This window comes from Perna viridis, chromosome 9, assembly GCF_037379345.1.
Source record: "Perna viridis isolate PV_CMFRI_1.1 ecotype Kerala chromosome 9, ASM3737934v1, whole genome shotgun sequence".
Lineage (NCBI taxonomy): Eukaryota > Metazoa > Mollusca > Bivalvia > Mytilida > Mytilidae > Perna > Perna viridis.
In genome coordinates, this window is record NC_142453.1 from 28,504,918 (window position 1) to 28,525,154 (window position 20,237).

Consider the following 20,237-nt stretch of genomic DNA (forward strand, 5'->3'; position numbering starts at 1 on the left):
ATTTTGATGAAATTTTATTTGAAGATTGGGCATATGTAGACTTTCAGACAAAAGCAAATTATTATTTAAGGTCTCCAAGGGGAGTTAATCCACCTTAAATATTTTTCATTTAACTATATTTAAATTTGTTTGAAGTGAAGTTCTCAAACAACAATTCTGGTTTATTTTTTTTTAAACTGTTTTCACAGATCCTTTCCCACTAAAGAAGATTAGCTCAAGTATTACTGATGTTGAAGATGAAAGTAGGTCACTGTTATCTCAGATGGTCCAGATAGTTTTATGGGAACTGGTTGCTATAGCCATAAATAAGTTTCAGAAAGTAAGTTGTAAATATCTTTGTTGTCTATACTAACATATTTTGTTTGATGTAAAATTAAAAGAATTTTTAAGTTGGCTCAAAAGTTACAATTCAGTCGGCATAAGATTTCTTTGACTTCTTAATTGATGATCATGAACAATGAGATTTCATGCATATTCTTGAAACATGCATTTAAATATTAAGACATTATTTTAATATATAAAATACCATGCCAGGTATTAGTTGCCAATTTCAGAATGGGAAGCACAATGGGCAGTTATATTTTTAACCAGATAATTGTTAATGTGTCATTACTGTTTATGTTCTGTAAAACGAATTTAATGATCTTTTTTTTCTTCATAAATACCTACTGCAAATATAGAAAATTAATCAATAAGGATTTTATCCTGTATACTGTCTTATTGAATCCATACCAAATCTTGTACCATTTGTTGGTTGTATTTTTACTCCAGAGTCAGGACTTACTGCATAGTTCTCCCTTTGAATGTTCTTGTGTAAAGGATATGTGGAAACAACTTGCTTGTCTACTGAATCATAAAGGAGAGGTACTGTACTATTGTTTCATTACTGTGAACATGATAATTTTTGCTGTGTATTCATCTTTGCTTTTTTTCTTGATGGTAAAAAAATGCAAGAAAAATAATACCCACAAATTGGATTTTAACACTACACAACACTTACTATGTATCAATACAAAAAAATTTTGATGCATGTGAAAATGTTCATTTGAAAAATTCTATGAAAATTGTCAACCACAAAATTGACATGTTTACAGTATTTTAAGATAGATTACTTTTTCTATTATTTAGTTTTAGTATTCAATATCCAGAATGTAAAATGAGATTTGAATGTAGTTGTGTGAAGTTAAGACATGACATTTTGACACCAATAAAAGGGTGCTTACCCTACCGGTGCACCTGGTCCATGCTCCCAGTTTTTAGTGGAGTCCAGGTTGCTCATTTGCTTTTGTTACTTTGTATGTATGATTTTAGTAACTTCATGTTTTTGTTGTGTATGTCTGTTTTCCATGTCGGGTCTTTGTCTCTGGATTACATTCGTTTGATTACCGCTATAACCTTGGTTCCCTTGATTACTCTTTTACAAGATTGTCATGGAATCAACTATTGCTTACAATATTATGTAGCTTCTTACCCATTTTTTAGGGCTGTTCCAGAAAAAAAAATATACAAGGGAGTAGGACAGCACTTATTCAAAATTGTATGGGTGGGGGTATTTATTTTGCAAACATTTTAATTATTCAGGTGGTGGGGTAAAGGAAAATTGCCGTCCAACCCTCCCATATATTTTTTTCTGGAATATTCATTAGCTATTTTAATACTTAGATTATTTTTTATGATGGCACAAGTATGTGTCTTCTTCGTTATTTTAAACTATATCTGTTTTATTTTTGTGTATTATCTATCATTTCAGACATTTTGGATTTGTTTACATGAAGTCTTTCAAGTTTTACTGAACACAGAAATAAAAGTTCCAGATGAACTTGAGATGGGTAACTTTCATTTAGTTAAAGTCATTTTTATTTAGTTTTTTTTTTTTTTTTTTTTAATTTAGTTAAGAAGTAACATTAGGAAGAAATAATGTATTTTATGAGAGGAAACTTACTAAATTCTATTAAAAACAAACATATTTGTATCTACCTAAATTCATTCTAAAAAGAGTAATCGAGGAAACCAAGATTCAAGCCGAAATCAAAAGAATATATTCCGAGGATAAAGACTAGACAGGAAAGATAATCACACACAACAAAGAACATGACATTGTCAAAATGACATCTACAAAGAAACAAAGAACATGACATTGCCAAAATGACATCTACAAAGAAACAAAGAAATGAGACTCAAACTCAAAACTGGGAGCATTGACCAGGTGCACTGGTTGGGTAATCATCCTCTACTTCTCTAGAAACACTAAAAAAATAAAACTAAAATTTTATGTCCACAGTAGACGAAAGAGAAAGGAAAAGATATGACATGGTGAACAAATCAGTTCTCATAGTACAGACGAATACACCATAATGATCTACGAGTTCATGATGATAACCATAAAACTTCTGTAGTAATTACTCCAATATTGTAGCAGCATAACACTGTTAAAGATGCCTAATTGTAAGAAGTCAAGTACAGTACACAAAATCCACTTAGTTTCAGCAAGCTTTTGCAAAAAGTATGAGACGTGACGTGAAAACTACATACACAGGTGCTGAGAGATGTCACATCAGAACTATATAATCTGGGTGTAGTAATACATGGTACCAGTATTATGATATACATAAAAAAAAACATCTAAGGCCAAGTCAAATAATTTCTTTGTTCCCGGGCTCTTCAATGTCTCTTTTGAAGATGCCTCATTGACCGATTAAATAGCCTTTTAAATAAAATAAGAAAAGGGAACTCCTTCCTCTTTGTTTTTGTTTATTACTAAAGTAAAAAAAAGACAACCTCATCATGTTATTGGCACAATAAAAAGGAAAAAAAATATAATGCCTACTTCTCATATTGCTTTCATCCATATTTGTTTTCTTTTTTTTTTTTTAGATAGCGATGTTTATATGTACCCACCTGTGGATAACATCACACTCAATGACAACAGTAAATTCTGTATGTGGCTTCTGACTAATGTGGCCTTACTGGTGAACTCTTCTGAACAGAAGGTAAATTGTCAATTAAGCAGTGTTGTCAGACCTAATTTTCTTCCATTTTAAAGTAGAATTCCACTTTCAAATTCAGGTCCAAGTGCCACAAAACTTGAAAATATACTTAAATCAAAGAAAATTCTTAACTGTTTGTGATGTCATCAATTTCAAAGACTTTAATTGGAGTTACCGTGGAAGTGAAGTATATTCTCAGACTTAAGTATTTTTTAATCTTTGTAGCCCTGGGGTCAGCTGTTTACATCTTTTCTTCCCTCTGATTTTGCCTATTTCTTCTTTTTTTGTTGACCTTGTAAAATCAGGTCTGTGTTGTGTGATATTAGTCAAATATGAAAAAAAAATACTTTACATGTGTATAGTTATATGTGTTGGCAGAAGAACATATAAGACGGTTTCTTGCCTGTTTGACATTTTTTACAATACTTTCTTTAAAATGGTCGTGGTTTAAAAAATAAAACCTTTCCAGACCCAGTTCATGGGAATGATAATTATTTTTAGTTGTCTGTTATATTTTAGTTAGCTATACAGGGAATGGGCATTGACAGACATTTTACTCACTTTTGAATTTAATTTAAGTTGGATGCATTCCTGTAAATGGGTCCACCTATACATTTTATTTATGTTAAATGTAAGTCTTTCACATCTCTGTGATCAAGTTTATAAGTTGTGACAGTTTCAATTTAATAGTAAATTGAACTGGGGCTGAATTGTTTTTTCTTTTGTATAAGTAACATGCTTTTGAATACCTGCATTAAAAAATTTGAATGAAACCATTTCCAATTAAACATAAATTGTTTCTAGAAAAGTCACGAATTTATCATATTTTTTATCTACAGCAGTGATAAGAAATGATCCTTGTGTAATAAATCTTGATAATTCACATTGTGAAATAAATTCAGTGTTGTATTTTGTTGTCTATAATGTGTATTTATGTATTGTCTGCAGTGCAATTTTGAAGGTCAAAACATGTGAAAAGAAATTGTTTTAGACATAGATTGCAGTAGAATTTTGTAAGACAAAAGATCAATATTTGCACTTGGTCAGTCCATTTATTTACCTTGGTCAAGTATTTCCTACGTAAATGTGAAGGAAAGAAACTTAAACATCAGGTTAAGATCAATATCTACATAAATTGGATAATTTTAATTTCGGAGCATGATAAAATTGACATACGATGTGTGAAAAGGCAGATAAAACAAAATCAAGTCTGGAAAATCAGATATTTCCAGTCTTGGTTGTTACTAAAATTTCTTAATTTTTTATTTTAAAACATTCTTTAAAGAAAGAAAATTGTTAGAAACAATCAACAAAAGTTTCAAAATCATCATTTTCAGCTGCAAAAGTCTTCAATAAGGAGGGTTTGACAAAAAAGGACTTCGTTACTTTTTGGTTTTTTATTGTTTCATTTTAATCTGTAACCCTGATTTATAAGAAAGAAATATTGTACAACCTATGTCTGAAACATGTTAATAAGACATTTAAACTTGCTTTGAAGGCAATGTCACTTAAAATTCAATACTTAAAGATGTAATTGATGATTATATAAACTTTCTTTCAGTAACATTTCACTTCTGATTTGTTTGTTTACATTACACAATCTCTTATAAAAATCTTTTATTTCTTTGCCAAAATATATATATTGATGCATAATACGCACCCCATACTCTGGAAATTATTTCTTTGTAAAAATATGAGCATTATACACACCAAAATACGGTAATTTCACTTCCCGACTTTCTCTCTCCAAAATGTCACAATATGAAATATCAATAAGCTGATCACAAGTTTAAAATTCAAATTGGAAATAGCAAAAAATTGAGGAAAAAATCGAAATAAAAAAAAAAAAAGAAAAGATGATCAATTTGCTATGGTGAATAACCTAAATACAAAATGCTTGAAGATTTAACTTATGTGTGGAACAAATTTCACCCATTCTTTAAATCTGGGTGTTTTTTGGCACTTGAAATCAAATTTTTATTATTCACTCTTTTCCAATCAATTATCTTATTATTCTAACCACTTTTAAATCCCATGCTTTGAAAAGTGGGAGGTATATATGCTCTCGTCTGTTCTTTTGTCTCCACAACTCCTTGGAAACCACTGGATGGAATTTGCTAAAACTTTCACAAAGTTTATCACATGCATTTCCTATTTTTTGCCTGTCTGAATGACTTCTGTTCTGAATTTTAATGAAAGTGCCTTGTTTTATCACTGGTGCTTCCTTCTGTTATTTTTTTTTCTTACACTTCAGGTTGTTCCAGCAAGTAATTACTATGATTTGAATTTTGTCTCCAAGAAGGTTCTAAGCAAGGTAATATTATGACAGACATAACTCTTTTTCTGCTATGAAATGGAATTCCTCCTCTTTTAAACCAGAATTTGCTGTATGTTTTCTTTTTTCTTACTTCTGATTTTGTTAATTTACAGGTTTTTTTTGTTTGCTTTGTAAAATCATGTCTGGTTATGAAAAGTAGATTTTATTTCGAAAGATATGTTTATACATTTGAGGCAATTATAGTGCAATTCTACTCTTTCACTCCTGTATATAATTTTAAGGCAGGCAATATAAAAGTTAAAACATGATGAATTGCTGTGCTGTTTTTAACCAATAAGCCACTGCATTGTGTCCAACTTGTATTATTTGTGGGTTAAATTTCTTGGCCTGTTTTCATGAAAATTATCTAACTGTGGATTTCCGTAAGTCCTTCTTAAAGTATAGTTCAACTAATCAGCTAGTTTATAATTCAAAATAAAAGAAGAAATTCAGGGATTTTGAAAAAAATTAAGATTACTTTGAAAGAGGATCGAGATGTATATTTCTGTATTAGAATTAAACATATTGTTATTTGTATAGATAGTGACATTAGTAGTAGGATGTTGTGAGATTGTTGAGAATGAGAAATCAGAATTGTATTTTTTTCAATTATACCCACAATCACCCAGTGGGTTGTATATTGGAGTCACCTGTTTTGTTCCTAATTTTGTTAACCTGTTTGACCAAATTTCATCACATTTTTCTGGATTCCCAATGAAAAGATTAATTTTAAATTTTGTATGTTATAAGGTGGGGCAGACATTGTAAGGGATTAGATTGATTTTAAATTTTGTATGTAATAAGGTGGGGCAGACATTGTAAGGGATTTTGGGTGTTGTCTGTATTGTTGAAGTATGCCATATGAGTGGAGGTATACTTAATATCACAAAACATACAACTGCATGTTATACATGTATTGTACTAAGAGAATCGTGTGTGATTTTAATGGGTTTACATTGTCTCATATATTCTTACCAAATGATGCTTTTATTGTTACAGGGGGATGTTAGTGAATCTGACCTCAGATTTTATATAAAGTATTGTCTCCAGGTGAACTCTGTATGGGAACCTAATATCAATCTACTTGTTATTTTCTGGGATTATTTCTATAAAAGAATGGTAAGTTTTCTACTAGAAATGGAAGGGTTTTCAAATGGATCAAAAATACAATTTTGTGAAATTATGAAAATCACAGCACTGCAGTGTACTATAGGTTGTGAAATCAATTTATGCATGTTATGCGTAATGTATGAAATATTTTTTTTTTTGAACTTTTTGTTCTGTATAGAGACATGTGTAAATGTTCCCTGGACTGTAAATGTTCTTGATACAGATTCCTTGGACTGTACCATATATACATGATTAGCCTGATGCAGCCCAAATTCCCACATGGCCTGGTACATAACCTTTCAACCTAGTTGTTATATTTCGTGATTTTCAAAGAGCAGAGGATATCACTTCACTATTCCAATACAGACTGTGGATATATCACACAAGCCTAATAGTCAATGTTTATTATTTTATAGAACAGTACATTCCAGATGAAAACAGTTTCTATAGACAGCCTACAAACTGTCAGGTATATATATGTTATTATTCAGGGTTCTTAGAGATGCCTATCCAAGCTTATTTGTTTCATGTATAAATGATTTTGGACTAGCTTTGCATTTGTATCACATCCAAATATGAATATATAACTATGTTATGATTAAGTGCAGTTTTACATGTTTATATATGTTGATGGGCTATATCAGAACTGAATTTTGAAACTAGCAGACTTACTTATACAATTTTTAAAATATTTCCTATTTTGAACATGTTGATATGGTGTTATTTTTTACAACCCTGACTTCCTGATTAAGGATCTTGCATGGTTTCCTAATTAAGGAGTTTTGTTAGTAGTTGACAATTAGTAAAACCAACTAATTTTGTTGTTAAAACCTAGCCTTCTGGATACCTCACCTGAGAACTCATTCTGTCTTTATAACAGAGGCTGGGCTGCTGGAAGCTTTTTCCAACTGTCTTGTAGGAGTGATGCTGTATGGATTAAATTTATAACCAGTAATTTTATTTTATTTATTGCACTGTAGGTTATTTTATTTTCTAGCAAAACGGCAGTTGACTTTCTTGAGAGATGCAAGGGATACTGCAGACAGAAATTGAAGTAAGACAGCTTGCTAATATACTTATATAAATATCAAATGAAATAAAAATCTATCATATTATCACAGGGACCGTCACATTCCAAATTGTTGTGAAAAGGGGACTAAAGTTCACAACAGTAAATACAGTATCCACTCTTAATGAAAAGGTTTTGTTTAGTAGTTTTTTAAAGTACTATTCTCTAATTTTGCTTCAGTTTTCATACCACTTGACCAGTGAGGAAAAAAAAAATGTTCTCATCACTAGTGACTTTTTTGTTCTCAGAGTTCGATTGGCTTAGAAATCAATTGCCTTGTACTCCATCTTGAATCACCTCGATTGCCATTGTAGTTATATTTCAGTTAAAAAATTTTGGTGATTTCTTACCTTAAATAAGAATTATGAAGGGACTCAGGAAGATTTGAAGTGAAAAAAAACCTTTGAAACCGTCTGGTTTCTTTTGTTTGGAATGTTTGTGTTTGTGTGACGTCAACATGTTTCCTACGAACGGAATCATATCATTTTGCGTGCGTTTCATTTTTGGGTATTTTTGACGTTTTTAGGGCATTAGAGGAACAGAATCTACACTCAAAGCTTGTTGATTGTGAATTTCTCGCATCTCGTGAAATAAATTTTATAGTTTGAATAGCTTGGCAAGCCTTGCGATCAAAACTATGAGATTTATTTCACTCGACGTGAGAATTTCAATAATCAACACGTCATTGTTGTAGATTCTATATTTTGAAAATAAGAAACATGATTAATAAAAGAAAAGATCATTAATAGTATATACTGTTTTCAGCAAAGATGTAGAAACAATGCTTAATAAAGTTGATCCAGTGATAATAAATAACAATGCATTCCAAACTTTCGAAGTGAAAAATTGTAACTGTTTTTAAAATATTTGGTTAAGGAAATGAAGACGAGAAAAAATGGACAGCATTGTTACATTCTCCTGACTTTTGAAAAAGGGAGTGAGCTCATATGCCTCAAATCCACAAAAAATGAAAAGACTACTTCCATTAATTTAATTTATTTATTTAATTATTTAATTTCCATTTTATTATTAAACCAATACCATTCGCTTAAGGTGGTATATGTGAAATGTTTCTCATGTTATGAAAGAAAAACATATTTACTGCACTAGTCATTTGTAGTGTGGAGTATAGCAATTATGGCAGATAATATTTGATAGCTGTGGAAGATTTAAAATACAACATGTAATATAGTTAACTTCATTGAATTGAGTTACTCTTTCCTTGATTGAGTGACCATTACCCAATGAAATGTCTTGGGTAGTTAACAAGGAGATTATAGCTTTCTATCAGACTTATATTTACATGTATAGACCTATGGAATGATGTACTGGCTGTACAAAGGAAATCTATTCTACATAATTCTGATGTTTTTTGTTGTTTTTTTTTTTTTCAGAAATAAGAATGAGACTAGTTTTCAGTTATATTTAAGTTTGATGGGTAACCATTTGAGAAAGCTGGTAGACACCTCATCAATGCAGGAATGGAAGCAGATGAAGGGGAGGTAATCATGGTTTTTTAATTGTTAATATTTCAAAAAACGCTACTATCCTGCATTGAAACACATGATAAACAAATGCTTCCAGCGTGCGTTGAAACACACTATGACATACGATGACAAATAATAATACTTACAATTAATGCAGAAAGAGAAAAGAAAAAATATTTTTCATATAAATAAAAAAGAAAAATGTAAAAATGATAATTGAAAAAAAGCAAATAATGAGTTTACAAAAATATAGTGCATTTAAACGACTACAAAATGCTTGGCTGAAGTTGGAAACATAAATTATTCAAGGATTGTAAGACTGGCATTTTGTATATCTGTCCACACATCTGACCTGTCCTTCATCAGACAATGACTCAAAATAGCTTAAAATCATCTAAATAATTTAATTATGATAAAGTACATGTAATAGAATTTCCGATATTTTGTTTTTGTTATTAGATTTTATATTCATTTGACAGAAATGGAAATGTTATTGCATAATTTTCTGTAAAGTCATGTAATGTTAAGGGATTTTTTTTTAGGGTAATGAAAGTACTTCATAAAAAGTCATTTTATACATCATATAGCCACATCATGGTCATGTATGAACTTGCTAGGGTTGCAGCTCTCAAATTGATATGAATGACCTTGGACTAATGAGCCTATGATGTGATAATTGACATGTTATCTTCATTCTTAGACTAATGAGCCTATGATGTGATAATTGACATGTTACCTTCATTCTTAGACTAATGAGCCTATGATGTGATAATTGACATGTTACCTTCATTTACAATGGAACATTTCTGAAAACGATCAATATATGATTTGACAAGTCAATCAATTATGTGAGAAGGCTTTTTTCCCCAATATTTAACCTGATTTTAACTTTTTTTAAAAACTGGAATTGTTGTTATTCTCTATTTTACTGTGTATTTACTTTTGATTTTGCCAAAGTCTGTGTCCCTGTTTTTCAGGGTATGGTCATCCCTTGTGTAAGCTTTATAAATGAATAATGGATGAAGAAGGGATGCACTAATTATACCTCTGTTTCCAATAAGATAGGGGGTAAACTGTTTTAGCTCTCTCCTTCATTCTGTCATTCGGTCTTTCATCATTCTGTCTGTAACCAGAACTTAACATTTTCCTGGGGAACTTCTGATCATAGCCACTTGATATTTGGTATGCTACCTCAGCTAGTGGTCCTATACCACGTTTACTGATATTTGTCCTGTCGGTCAAATACTTCCTGTTCACTGACTTAGTTTGTTTTCGACATATTTGATCAAATATAAAAATTTTCATAACATTTTGCTTGGGAATTACTGATCAGAGCCTCTTGATATTTGGTATGCAGCCTCAGTTAATGGTCATATACTGCACTTATATATTATGGTCCGTCTCAACAAGTACTTCCTGTTTCCTGACTTTGGAAAGAATACATTTTTGGGGTAAAGTGTAAGTATACTCAGTAAGTAGTAGATCACAGATCCCCTGGCTAGGGTGTTGGAAAAATCTGAAGTTGAGAATTTCCTCAGATTCTTGACTGTTTCCTCGAAACTGCAATTGTAAAAAAATTGATTGATCAAAACTTGAGTTGTGGAAGGAATTTTATAAAAAATTCATGAATTATATTTTACCCAGGATATATTCCAAGTTTCATTTGAGAAGAATTCAGGAGTTAACAGAGACAGGGTTGAACAACTTTACTAATTTGTTTTTGTGTCTGGCTCTTACTGCTGATCTAGAAGATGTTGTAAGTAGTTTCTTGATATAGTTGGTAGTGACTATTAAAAATATTGTATGTTTTTACTTAAATCTATATTGAATACTAGGGAAACCTGTGGATGAGCAAAGATAATTTGCCTTTTTTTGTTGTAAATTGGAAAATTTTTTAGGCAGTTCTCATTTTTATACCCCTGCTTTAAACTGAATTTTGCAATTGCCTGACCAAGGCAGAGAGACAATTTTTTAATCTACAAATTCTCTTTAACTGCTGAATGGAAATATTATGAAGCTGTCACACATGATGCCATTGTCCACTTCCTATTTTGTTTTTCCATTTGAATGACTATGGAGGTTTTCTATATGGTTTTTTATGGAAGAGAGCAGGGAGTATCACCAGGTGAACTTTGCTAAAAGGTTCTCTATTATTTTGTCCATATTCTTAGTAAGACCTGTAACATAAAAATAAAAAAAAGCTGATAATATTGTTTGTTGAAGGTGATGATTTGGCAGACCATTGCAAATTTAACCTTATGCTTAAGTAAAATGATTTGAAAAACCTAAAAAAGAAGACCATGATGGTGGAAAAATGTCCCAATTTACACTTATTTCTTTCAACAACATATATATTATGTTATTAAATATGTATCAATGTTTTGATTTACATGTGTTTTGATCTACCCAGGGAACCAAACTGTGTGGATTTTATGAGATGGTGGAAGTTAACAGACAGAATATTGGGAAGTTAGAGATGATTTGGAAAGGGATGTTTGCTCTGATGTTGTTGTACCTGGAGAAAGACGTGGATGTCAAGTTAATAGCTAATAAAGTAACTTCAGCTTTCAGTAATATATGTTTGTAAGTTTGCTTACTTTACAAAAAAGAAAACAATTTTGAAATATCAAGTTGATTACCACCAGTTTTATTGTTATTTTTTATATTGGAGTTCAGGAATGAACTTTAATAGGTAAGTTTCATGATCTTTAAGGCCAAAAAAAATATATGTCTGTTTCCTGTCGTCTGACCAACCTGTACTCAAAACCCCCTATATGGATATTTTTCCTTTAAATTCTGGAAAAAAAATGTTACCAGTCTGATCCAGGTCCTGATTGCTCCCTCCCTGTACGATCTGGATCCTCATTCTACTATGCCCAAACAATCAAAATGGCAACTCCCATTGGAGGAGCAGGCACCGGTGTACTGCAGTTAACGTTGAAGAAAAGTCAATTCAGCAATTCATATGTAGTGTATCTTTAATAATGGAGTATTTAAACAAAGTGCAGCTGATCATAATCATTGAAATTAAAAAACAAAAAACAAAAAGAAGCAAACAAAAACATTCCATCATACATACTTGTATTTTTTTGCCTAGGCAATTGGAAACACATATATATTTTTTTGGCCTTATGGTTGTTATATTTGTTTTTATTAAGTGAACATAAACTTTCAATAACAGAGGTATATCAATTAAGAGATAACTGAATTTTATTCATAGGTTTGGAGATATTGTGAACAAAAATAGCCTGTGTTCTCTGAAAATATATGATTTTTATGTTGCTATGTATGTTTCATTAGAATGGCTAATTTACATACATATGTTAAGTAAGCAGAAAATCTGAGAAAAAGGGCTTATTGAATGTTTTTCAAACTGGTTTGTTTGCTTCTTGTTTTGATTGTTTCTTAATATCTGATTTAATGGTGATGATGGGTTGTTTCATACCTGATTTAATGGTGATGATGGGTTGTTTCATACCTGATTTAATGGTGATGATGGGTTGCTTCTTTATACCTGATTTAACGGTGATGATGGGTTGCTTCTTTATACCTGATTTAATGGTGATGATGGGTTGTTTCTTTATACCTGATTTAACGGTGATGATAGGTTGCTTCTTTATACCTTATTTAATGGTGGTGATGGGTTGTTTCATACCTGATTTAATGGTGATGATGGGTTGTTTCATACCTGATTTAACGGTGGTGATGGGTTGTTTCTTGATACCTGATTTAACGGTGGTGATGGGTTACTTCTTTATACCTGATTTAATGGTGATGATGGGTTGTTTTATACCTGATTTAGCCCCGTGCAGGTCCGGATGGTAAAAGAATAGGCCTGCAGCAGCGCTAAGCTTGTCGTAAAAGGCGACTGAATAGTGCTCAGAAACCTAGCCGGGGGCTAGGCGCTCTGCCCACAGAGCAACTGGGATGTGTGCCCCAGGTGGTGGAATGGGGTACCCCTGGCATGTTACATGCTGGGGTTGTCAGGCTATAATACGGAAAACCTGACCGCAAACCATAGTGGTGCACCGTGTTGGGAAAGATGCCACGTTCCTCGCACGTTAAAGAACCCTGCTGTGGTATTCGATAGGAGTAGGAACCTTTGCGCTCCGCCACAGGAGGCTAAATTGCCCGACCTTACCCACTTCCCCTTGTTCCAGTGGCAATCCAAATTTGTCGACCCTATTATCCTTGTGACCCATCCTTTTTTTTCATTTCATGTTCATTTTATCATCCATTTCATGTTCATTGTCTGAATATAGCTGAAATATTGCTGCTCGGACGTTAAACCCTAACAAACAAACAAACATATACCTGATTTAACGGTGATGATGTGTTGTTTTGATCTCTAACCTTGATTATGGTTCTTATTTTTCTAATTTACAATGTATGTTTGAATTCTGTTATAAACTTCTATTTTATTTGCAGAGAATTTGAGGTGTTTGATTCTGACCCAGGATTTAGACATGGTCTGTGGAAACTGATTAATGTATACTTAGATGGTGTTCAGGAGATTTTTGATACCTCTGTAAATCTTGGTTTGTCTCAACACATACTCATTGGTAAGTGTTAAAGGTGTGTTTCACAACTGTTGCAACATCTTGTAAAATATAAGTTTTAGGGCAACTAAAATTATGTCTTCAATCCACTTTGGTGGGAAGACATTGCTTTTGCCCTGTCTGTCACACTTTTGTAAATGCAACTCCTCCAAAATTACAACAAAGTTGCGAAGGGTATAAAGTTTTTGAACCATCCGTCAGTTTTCCAGACTTTTTTTAAAGGCTTGCAGATATTGACATGATTTTTGGTATATAAGTTCACCATGATAGTTAAAAGTTACAGGTCTTAAACTTAGAAAAATTCATAAAAATAACAGTTTTCCGGACTTTTTTTCTAAAGACTTGCAGATATTGACATAATTTTTGGTATACAAGTTCACCATGATATGTTACAGGTCAAATTTACATTTTGTTCCACTCTGATGATTTTTACCGAAATTACAGGCCTTGAACTTAGCAAAATTAACAGAAAAAAAATTTTCCAGACTTTTTTCTAAACGCTTGCAGATATTGACATGATTTTTTAGTACAGAAATTCAACATGATTAGTTACAGGACAAGTTTGTAGTTGGTTCTGCTCCAATGATTTTTTACAGAAATAACAATTTTTTGGACTTTTATTCCTAAACGCTTGCAGATTATGACATGATTTTTGGTATATAAGTTCACCATCATAAGTTACAGGTCAATTGTACGTTTTGTTCCGCTACATTGTTATTTACTTTGGATTAACTAAAAGTTAATTACAGTCTGGAGTTTGAATCTACCATTCTGAGTAACAAAATTTAGTTAGAAGATGAAGGTATAAAGCCTAAAAAATACTCTTGTTCCTTTTTTTATCAGGGTCCTTCTACACTTGAGTATCCAACATGGGGACATATAGGGTATGTGAAAGTGCTTAATAAGGTTCTTTAATTTAAATCTTTGTAGGTAGTCAGGGCATGATTTGTTGTTTTGCATATTACCAGGAATTTATGATCCACTGAATTTGTGGTATTTTTGACCCCTCTGAACTTTGAAAAGGAAGAGACATACATTTTTTTTAGGCAAAAGCAAACTATAAGGATTTCTTGTTTCTCAGGCCCTCCATCCTCTTTTTGGTCACCTAGACAAAAGGACCAAGTAAACTGTGATCATCATTTGGTGTCTGCCTTCGTTGTCTGTTGTCATTAACTTATTAAAAAGTTTTCTCTAAATCACTAAGCAGATTAATATTAAATTTTGCCTAACATCATTCTGAATGGGTTCGCTTCAAATGTGTGGATTATGCTCAATGGGTAACAAACATGGTGGCCATGTCTTTGACATGGGTCAAATCACGTAACTAAAATCTAAGAAAGATGACAGATAAAAAAAATAAAGGCAGCTATAAAGTCTTTAAGGATGGTAGTTGTAGAATAACTCTGTTGAGTTATTGCCCTTGATAGGCCAGGTAGCTGCTTCAGATTTGAATAACCAGGAGCTGATTATGAAAAGTTTTACAGGTGAGTATTCATCTCTTACATAAGCAATTAGTCAGTTTTAATGTCTCATTAGCTTTGTAAATCCTTTGTATTGTTCAGCAGAGGAAAATCACTGTAACTATTTTTTTTTTAAATGTTCTGGTCTGAAACTACTTGACCAACTGGAGCCAAATTTGGTATGTATATTTCTGAGGTATTGTGCAGAGAATTGATTTGTGATTTATTATTTTTGACAAACATGGCTGCTGTTACAAAAAAATAGAATGTATGGGTCAAACAACAATGTTTTTGAAAATATTTCTAAAGCCATTAGTTAAGAAAAATTCTTACATAGGGGAAAAAAGTGGATGAAATCTATCCATGCTGTAATTTTTGTGGAATTCTGTAGACTCATGGTGGAGCTTTTTTTGACATTTTTTTTGCTATTTCTGTGTAATTTCTAAAAATTTTCACGATCCTTTCTGATGTTTTTTTTATATACATTTACATGTTTGTTTTTTTTTTTTAGGATATTGTGCAAAATACTGATGGGGGACTGTCAACAAACATGAACATGCTATTTCTCAAAAACCTTTAAATTAATATAAATTTTGATTGAAGTAAAAGTGTTCAGCATGGTATAATCTTATGATGGCGATATTTTCATGAAAATTTGTTGATCCATGAAGGTGTAATTGTCCATTTTGACATTTTTTGCTACTTCGGTGCTTTTTAGTTTTAAACTTAACAAATCTAGCAACAGATGCCTATTTTTGGAACTCTATAGGGTTGATGACCTCGGTACCCTCAACAAACAATTCAAACAGATTTTGGCTTGTTACCTCTTCTGATACTGAGCCAATAGTAACCAGACATTGCAGAAATAATAAAAGAAGTAACCTCTGCACATCTAAGATTTTTTTTTTAAAACAAAATGGCTCCCAGAATTTATCTACAGCCTATAGTTTAGGATACCTCATGACCAGTTTCAATGGATTATTTTTGTAATTCTCAGTCTTTTTGAATATTTACTTTTTTGTAAAAAGTACCCTTGTCATGTTTTGGTACAATTAAAATAAAATAATCAACCTCCCTCCCTCATTGAGTTCATGAAAAGTGGCTTGAGAACCAAGATGGATGGTTTAATCAAACTTACTGGTTTAGTAGAATAAAATAATGCTATTATGACATGCTTCTGAGGTCATTATATCGCAGCCGTGGTGAAACTTTGATAAACAAATGCCCAATGTCATGACAGTTTTATTTCTGACATCATAGATAAGTTTTACCCAAGTTTGCTGAAGTAACAAAAAAATTTTGGTTTGTAATGATCACCATTTTATGCAACTTGTAGGGTGCATCTTTTAAAAGATATGAAGAAACTAGTTCTATTAGAATCGAAATAAATCACCCAACTCCATTGTACCATTGTTTTACTGTGAGCTTGCCATTTATGTCACATTATTTCACCCTGTGCAATAGAGAGGGCTTAAAAAGGGAAATGAATGACCAGCCTGTGGTAAAACAATGATGAAATGGAGTTTCCATGATTTATTTCTTAAATATACCTCTCATGGACAAAACTGAAAAATTGAAATTAACTCAGGTGAAGCAATATTAGAGCACATAGGACATAATTTTTGGGGTATATTATTGGAAATTTAAGCTAATCCATGATATTGAAATCTTAAATAAGTGATGATTCAGGATTAAAAGGCCCTGTTTAAAAAATGTTGTTACTTAATAAAAATGCAAGGTCATATTTTTGGACATTGATGAGGGGTTAGATTTAGTGGTCTTCCAGGGTCTGGCAGCATCAGTTTCTGATTTAGGACCTTGGAAATTTGACTTCCCTAGGTCCTGGACCTTTAACCCTTGTCGCTATATTGAAAACTTTTGGTTTACTTCAAATGGACCATTGATTTGATACTTGGAAGTATACTTCCTGTGTTTGAAGTAAATTTTAACCCCTAACTAATTTTATCATGTGTTTGATTATTTTAGGAGAAGGATATGCCAAATTGTTAAAAGTGTGTAGAAATAATGAAGTACCAACAATTCTTACTGGGATGCAGGATATTATTGGTAAAATACGGTAGGACAATTTGTGGAATCATAAATGTTTTTGTACCCCAGGTTTGTTGGCATTGTCATGGCGTAAATCAGTCAGTTCGTCCATCCACAACCTTTTGGTTACAGTTTTCTCTGTAATCACAGTCAGTTGATATTTAACGGGAGCTTTATACAGAGGTTGGGAAGGCAGGAGGCCATGGGCCATTTGCTTTTTCTGACAGAAAATGGCCCCTTCATTTAAAAGAAATGGATATGGTTTGTTAACAAATGGCCCCTTAATTTTTCTTAGAATCTTGAAAATACTTGAAAATGGTCTCAATATTTACTTCCCAACCACTGTTTATATAGGTATGCCATAATTTTTCGTGGTGTTTGATTTTAGACTGAAGCAGTATCAACTTCCTGTTCATTGACCTTTATGTTTTGAATTATGGTTATTTAGGGTTGAAAGTGGGATATCTTTTAGTAAGTTTTGAATTAGCTATTATAACTTGTTGCTGTGTAATTTTTTTTGTTTAATTTTCCCAGACATGCAGTTGAAAAAGTACTTAAAAACAAAGAGCATCATTCCTGTCTTGATTTCATTTATTATAAATTTGGAAAAAAAAATGAAATGTTGGTTTCTCCCCCAACTTTGTTGACTCGTTTGAAAAAACTGCACCAAATTTCATAAAACTTTGTAGGTAATTAGAACAGAATATGTTAATTGTGCATATAACTAAAATCATACATACAAAGTAACAAAAGTAAATGAGCAACTCGGACTCCACTAAAAACTGGGAGCATGGACCAGGTGCACCGGTAGTGTAAGCGTCCTCTGCTTAGAATATGTACAGAATTTTAAGAACTGGATGGTACTCAATAGAATCCAAGTCATGTGGAAATGCCTCTGAAGAGTTATTGTTTTTCCTGTAAAATTGAATAATTTATGCAAGTGCATTATGAAAATTGTCATCAATTTTTAAAGCTAAAATGTTTCATTTGAATCAATATTATACCATTATTACTGACTTGATTCTTTTTGGTTAATGTAAAGACACAACCCAGGTGTGCGACTTCTGCTTTTTAGAGCCTTTTTGTTTATATTGTATGATGTTTTTGTAGGTCAACATTAACATTTGAGAAAACAGATTATTGTACAACGAATGGTGAAAATCAACATTATATACATGGTAAGTTCTGAACTTTTAATATGCCTCCATCCCAGTCATTTTTAAAGCAAATTCAAAGAAATCTGTAAAGCATGAATGAGAAAGTGAGACAGACAAACAGACATACTGATCCTTACAGTTCTGTGGTCCATTTTACAAAAAGTTGTAAGTGTAAAATTGTAAGTTAAATTGTCAAAATAAAAAATAGCATTGTGATGTCATATTTTACTTCAGATCAATTGAATACTTAAGACTTTTCGTGATATCTGCAACTGCTTTAAATGAAGCCTCACATTTTGCAGCCTAATAATCTGACAGGCTGTCTTTTTCTACCATTCCATTTCTTTGTTATTTTATACTGCAATGAAAAAGCAATAAAATTGTTTTGTAATATTGGTAGAATTTGTTTTATTTTGATTAATGATTAAAGGTAAGTTCTCCATGAGTATTCTTAAACTTTAATTTTGTAGTTTGATGGAGTTCTTGTCAATTTTAAGGACCTTTTAGTGGTCCTATAGAAACAATATCATGTTCACATTGTATTCAGTCTTTATCCTTCAATTTCAGAGTTTTATGAAGCTGTTATGACCAATATTTACCCATCCATCAGAGAGTTATGTCAGAGCCAGACAGCACAGGTACAGTTGGCAGACATCTTGGCTGAAATCTCATTACTGTCCATTCATTGGTAGGTATTATGTACACAGGTCAACTAGTCTTATGTCTGTGAGAGTAATCAAGCGAACTAAGATTGGTGCGGAAATCAAAAGAATATATTCCAAGGATAGAGACTAGACAGGGAAAATAAACACACAACAACTTAGAACATGGAATAACCAAATAGCATGTACATCGAAACAGAAGTAAATTACAACAAATATCAAGAAATATCTTTCAAATTCATAAGGCTTACATTATCAATGATTACAATTTTTCAACCTTTTTATGTTTCCTTACAGTATAAGTAAAACAAGTTAAATGCAAAATTACATTCATATCCAACATAATGGCAGCCTCTTGTTCATAAACCGAGGAAGAAAAACAAAATAGAATTAAAAAATGAACTACTGTCAATGATTATGCAGATATATACATGATATAAATGACAAGTGACTAAAATGGAGAGTTCTCATTCACACTATACTGTGAAAGGTGGTATTCTTCAGTAGTTGTTTCAAAATAATATCTCATTGGAGATGTTATTATTGGATTCTATCATAAAAACCAATAAAGTATACTCTGTATAAAGTCTGAATGCCCAAGTTATTGTCAGGGATGTTAAATTTCACAAATTATCCTAAATCAAGGTATTTATTTAGCCGTCTTTTCATGTTTGATAAAGTCACTCTTCAGACTAATTTTTTTAGATTTAATGTTTTGTAGACTTCTGACACAAAAATATCCCACTGTGATTGGTAAATGTATCACTTCAGTTCCATCTGTTACACAAGGCTCAGTGCACTCAAGTTGATGCTTGAAACACTTGAATACTGAACATTAATTTTTTATTTCAGCAAACCTGATGACTATTTTGTTATTGTCAAATTAATATTACAAAGTGAAGCTGTTAACAAGAAGTAAGTTATAATAATGATTTCATTCTCACTTGTTTGCCAACCTTATCCAAAGGTCCATGTGATCTTATGCCATTGTTTGGCATCCTAATCTTTCTGAAAATTAACATTAAACATTTGAATGTTATTTTACATAAATCTTCTCTTCTGAATCCATAGATCTAATGAAGGTTTCCCTCCATTTTGTATTTTTAAAATTCATACATATTCATTGTGTGAAAATGTAGTCAAGGGGTAGTCAAGGGAACCAAGATTCGAGCGTTATTCAAGAATATATTCCAAGAATACTAGACATGGAAAATAGACGCACACAACAAAGAACATATAATAAACACAATAACGTGTAAGAAACAAAAGTAAATGAGCAACCAAGACTCCACTGAAAACTGGGAGCATGGACCAGGTGCACTGGTAAAGTAAGCATCCTCTGCTTTGCTAGAAACACCTGCCAAATTGTGCATATCTGGG

The 20,237-nt window shown here is 32.0% G+C and overlaps 1 protein-coding gene across 2 annotated transcripts in view; it reads left to right on the top strand.

Moving 5' to 3' along the window:
• Window positions 1-20,237, top strand: part of LOC148607637 (protein MMS22-like) — a 43,888-nt gene that overhangs the window by 11,715 nt on the left and 11,936 nt on the right. For both annotated transcript variants that reach the window (XM_088545334.1, XM_088545335.1), the window contains exons 11-26: window positions 189-319; window positions 772-864; window positions 1,751-1,829; window positions 2,875-2,990; window positions 5,242-5,301; window positions 6,304-6,423; window positions 6,831-6,883; window positions 7,412-7,468; window positions 8,878-8,985; window positions 10,615-10,726; window positions 11,381-11,553; window positions 13,399-13,532; window positions 16,976-17,066; window positions 18,149-18,216; window positions 18,763-18,883; window positions 19,710-19,772. In XM_088545334.1, the coding sequence (XP_088401460.1) occupies window positions 189-319; window positions 772-864; window positions 1,751-1,829; window positions 2,875-2,990; window positions 5,242-5,301; window positions 6,304-6,423; window positions 6,831-6,883; window positions 7,412-7,468; window positions 8,878-8,985; window positions 10,615-10,726; window positions 11,381-11,553; window positions 13,399-13,532; window positions 16,976-17,066; window positions 18,149-18,216; window positions 18,763-18,883; window positions 19,710-19,772 (1,579 nt within the window). The remainder of the gene's footprint in view (window positions 1-188; window positions 320-771; window positions 865-1,750; window positions 1,830-2,874; window positions 2,991-5,241; window positions 5,302-6,303; window positions 6,424-6,830; window positions 6,884-7,411; window positions 7,469-8,877; window positions 8,986-10,614; window positions 10,727-11,380; window positions 11,554-13,398; window positions 13,533-16,975; window positions 17,067-18,148; window positions 18,217-18,762; window positions 18,884-19,709; window positions 19,773-20,237) is intronic.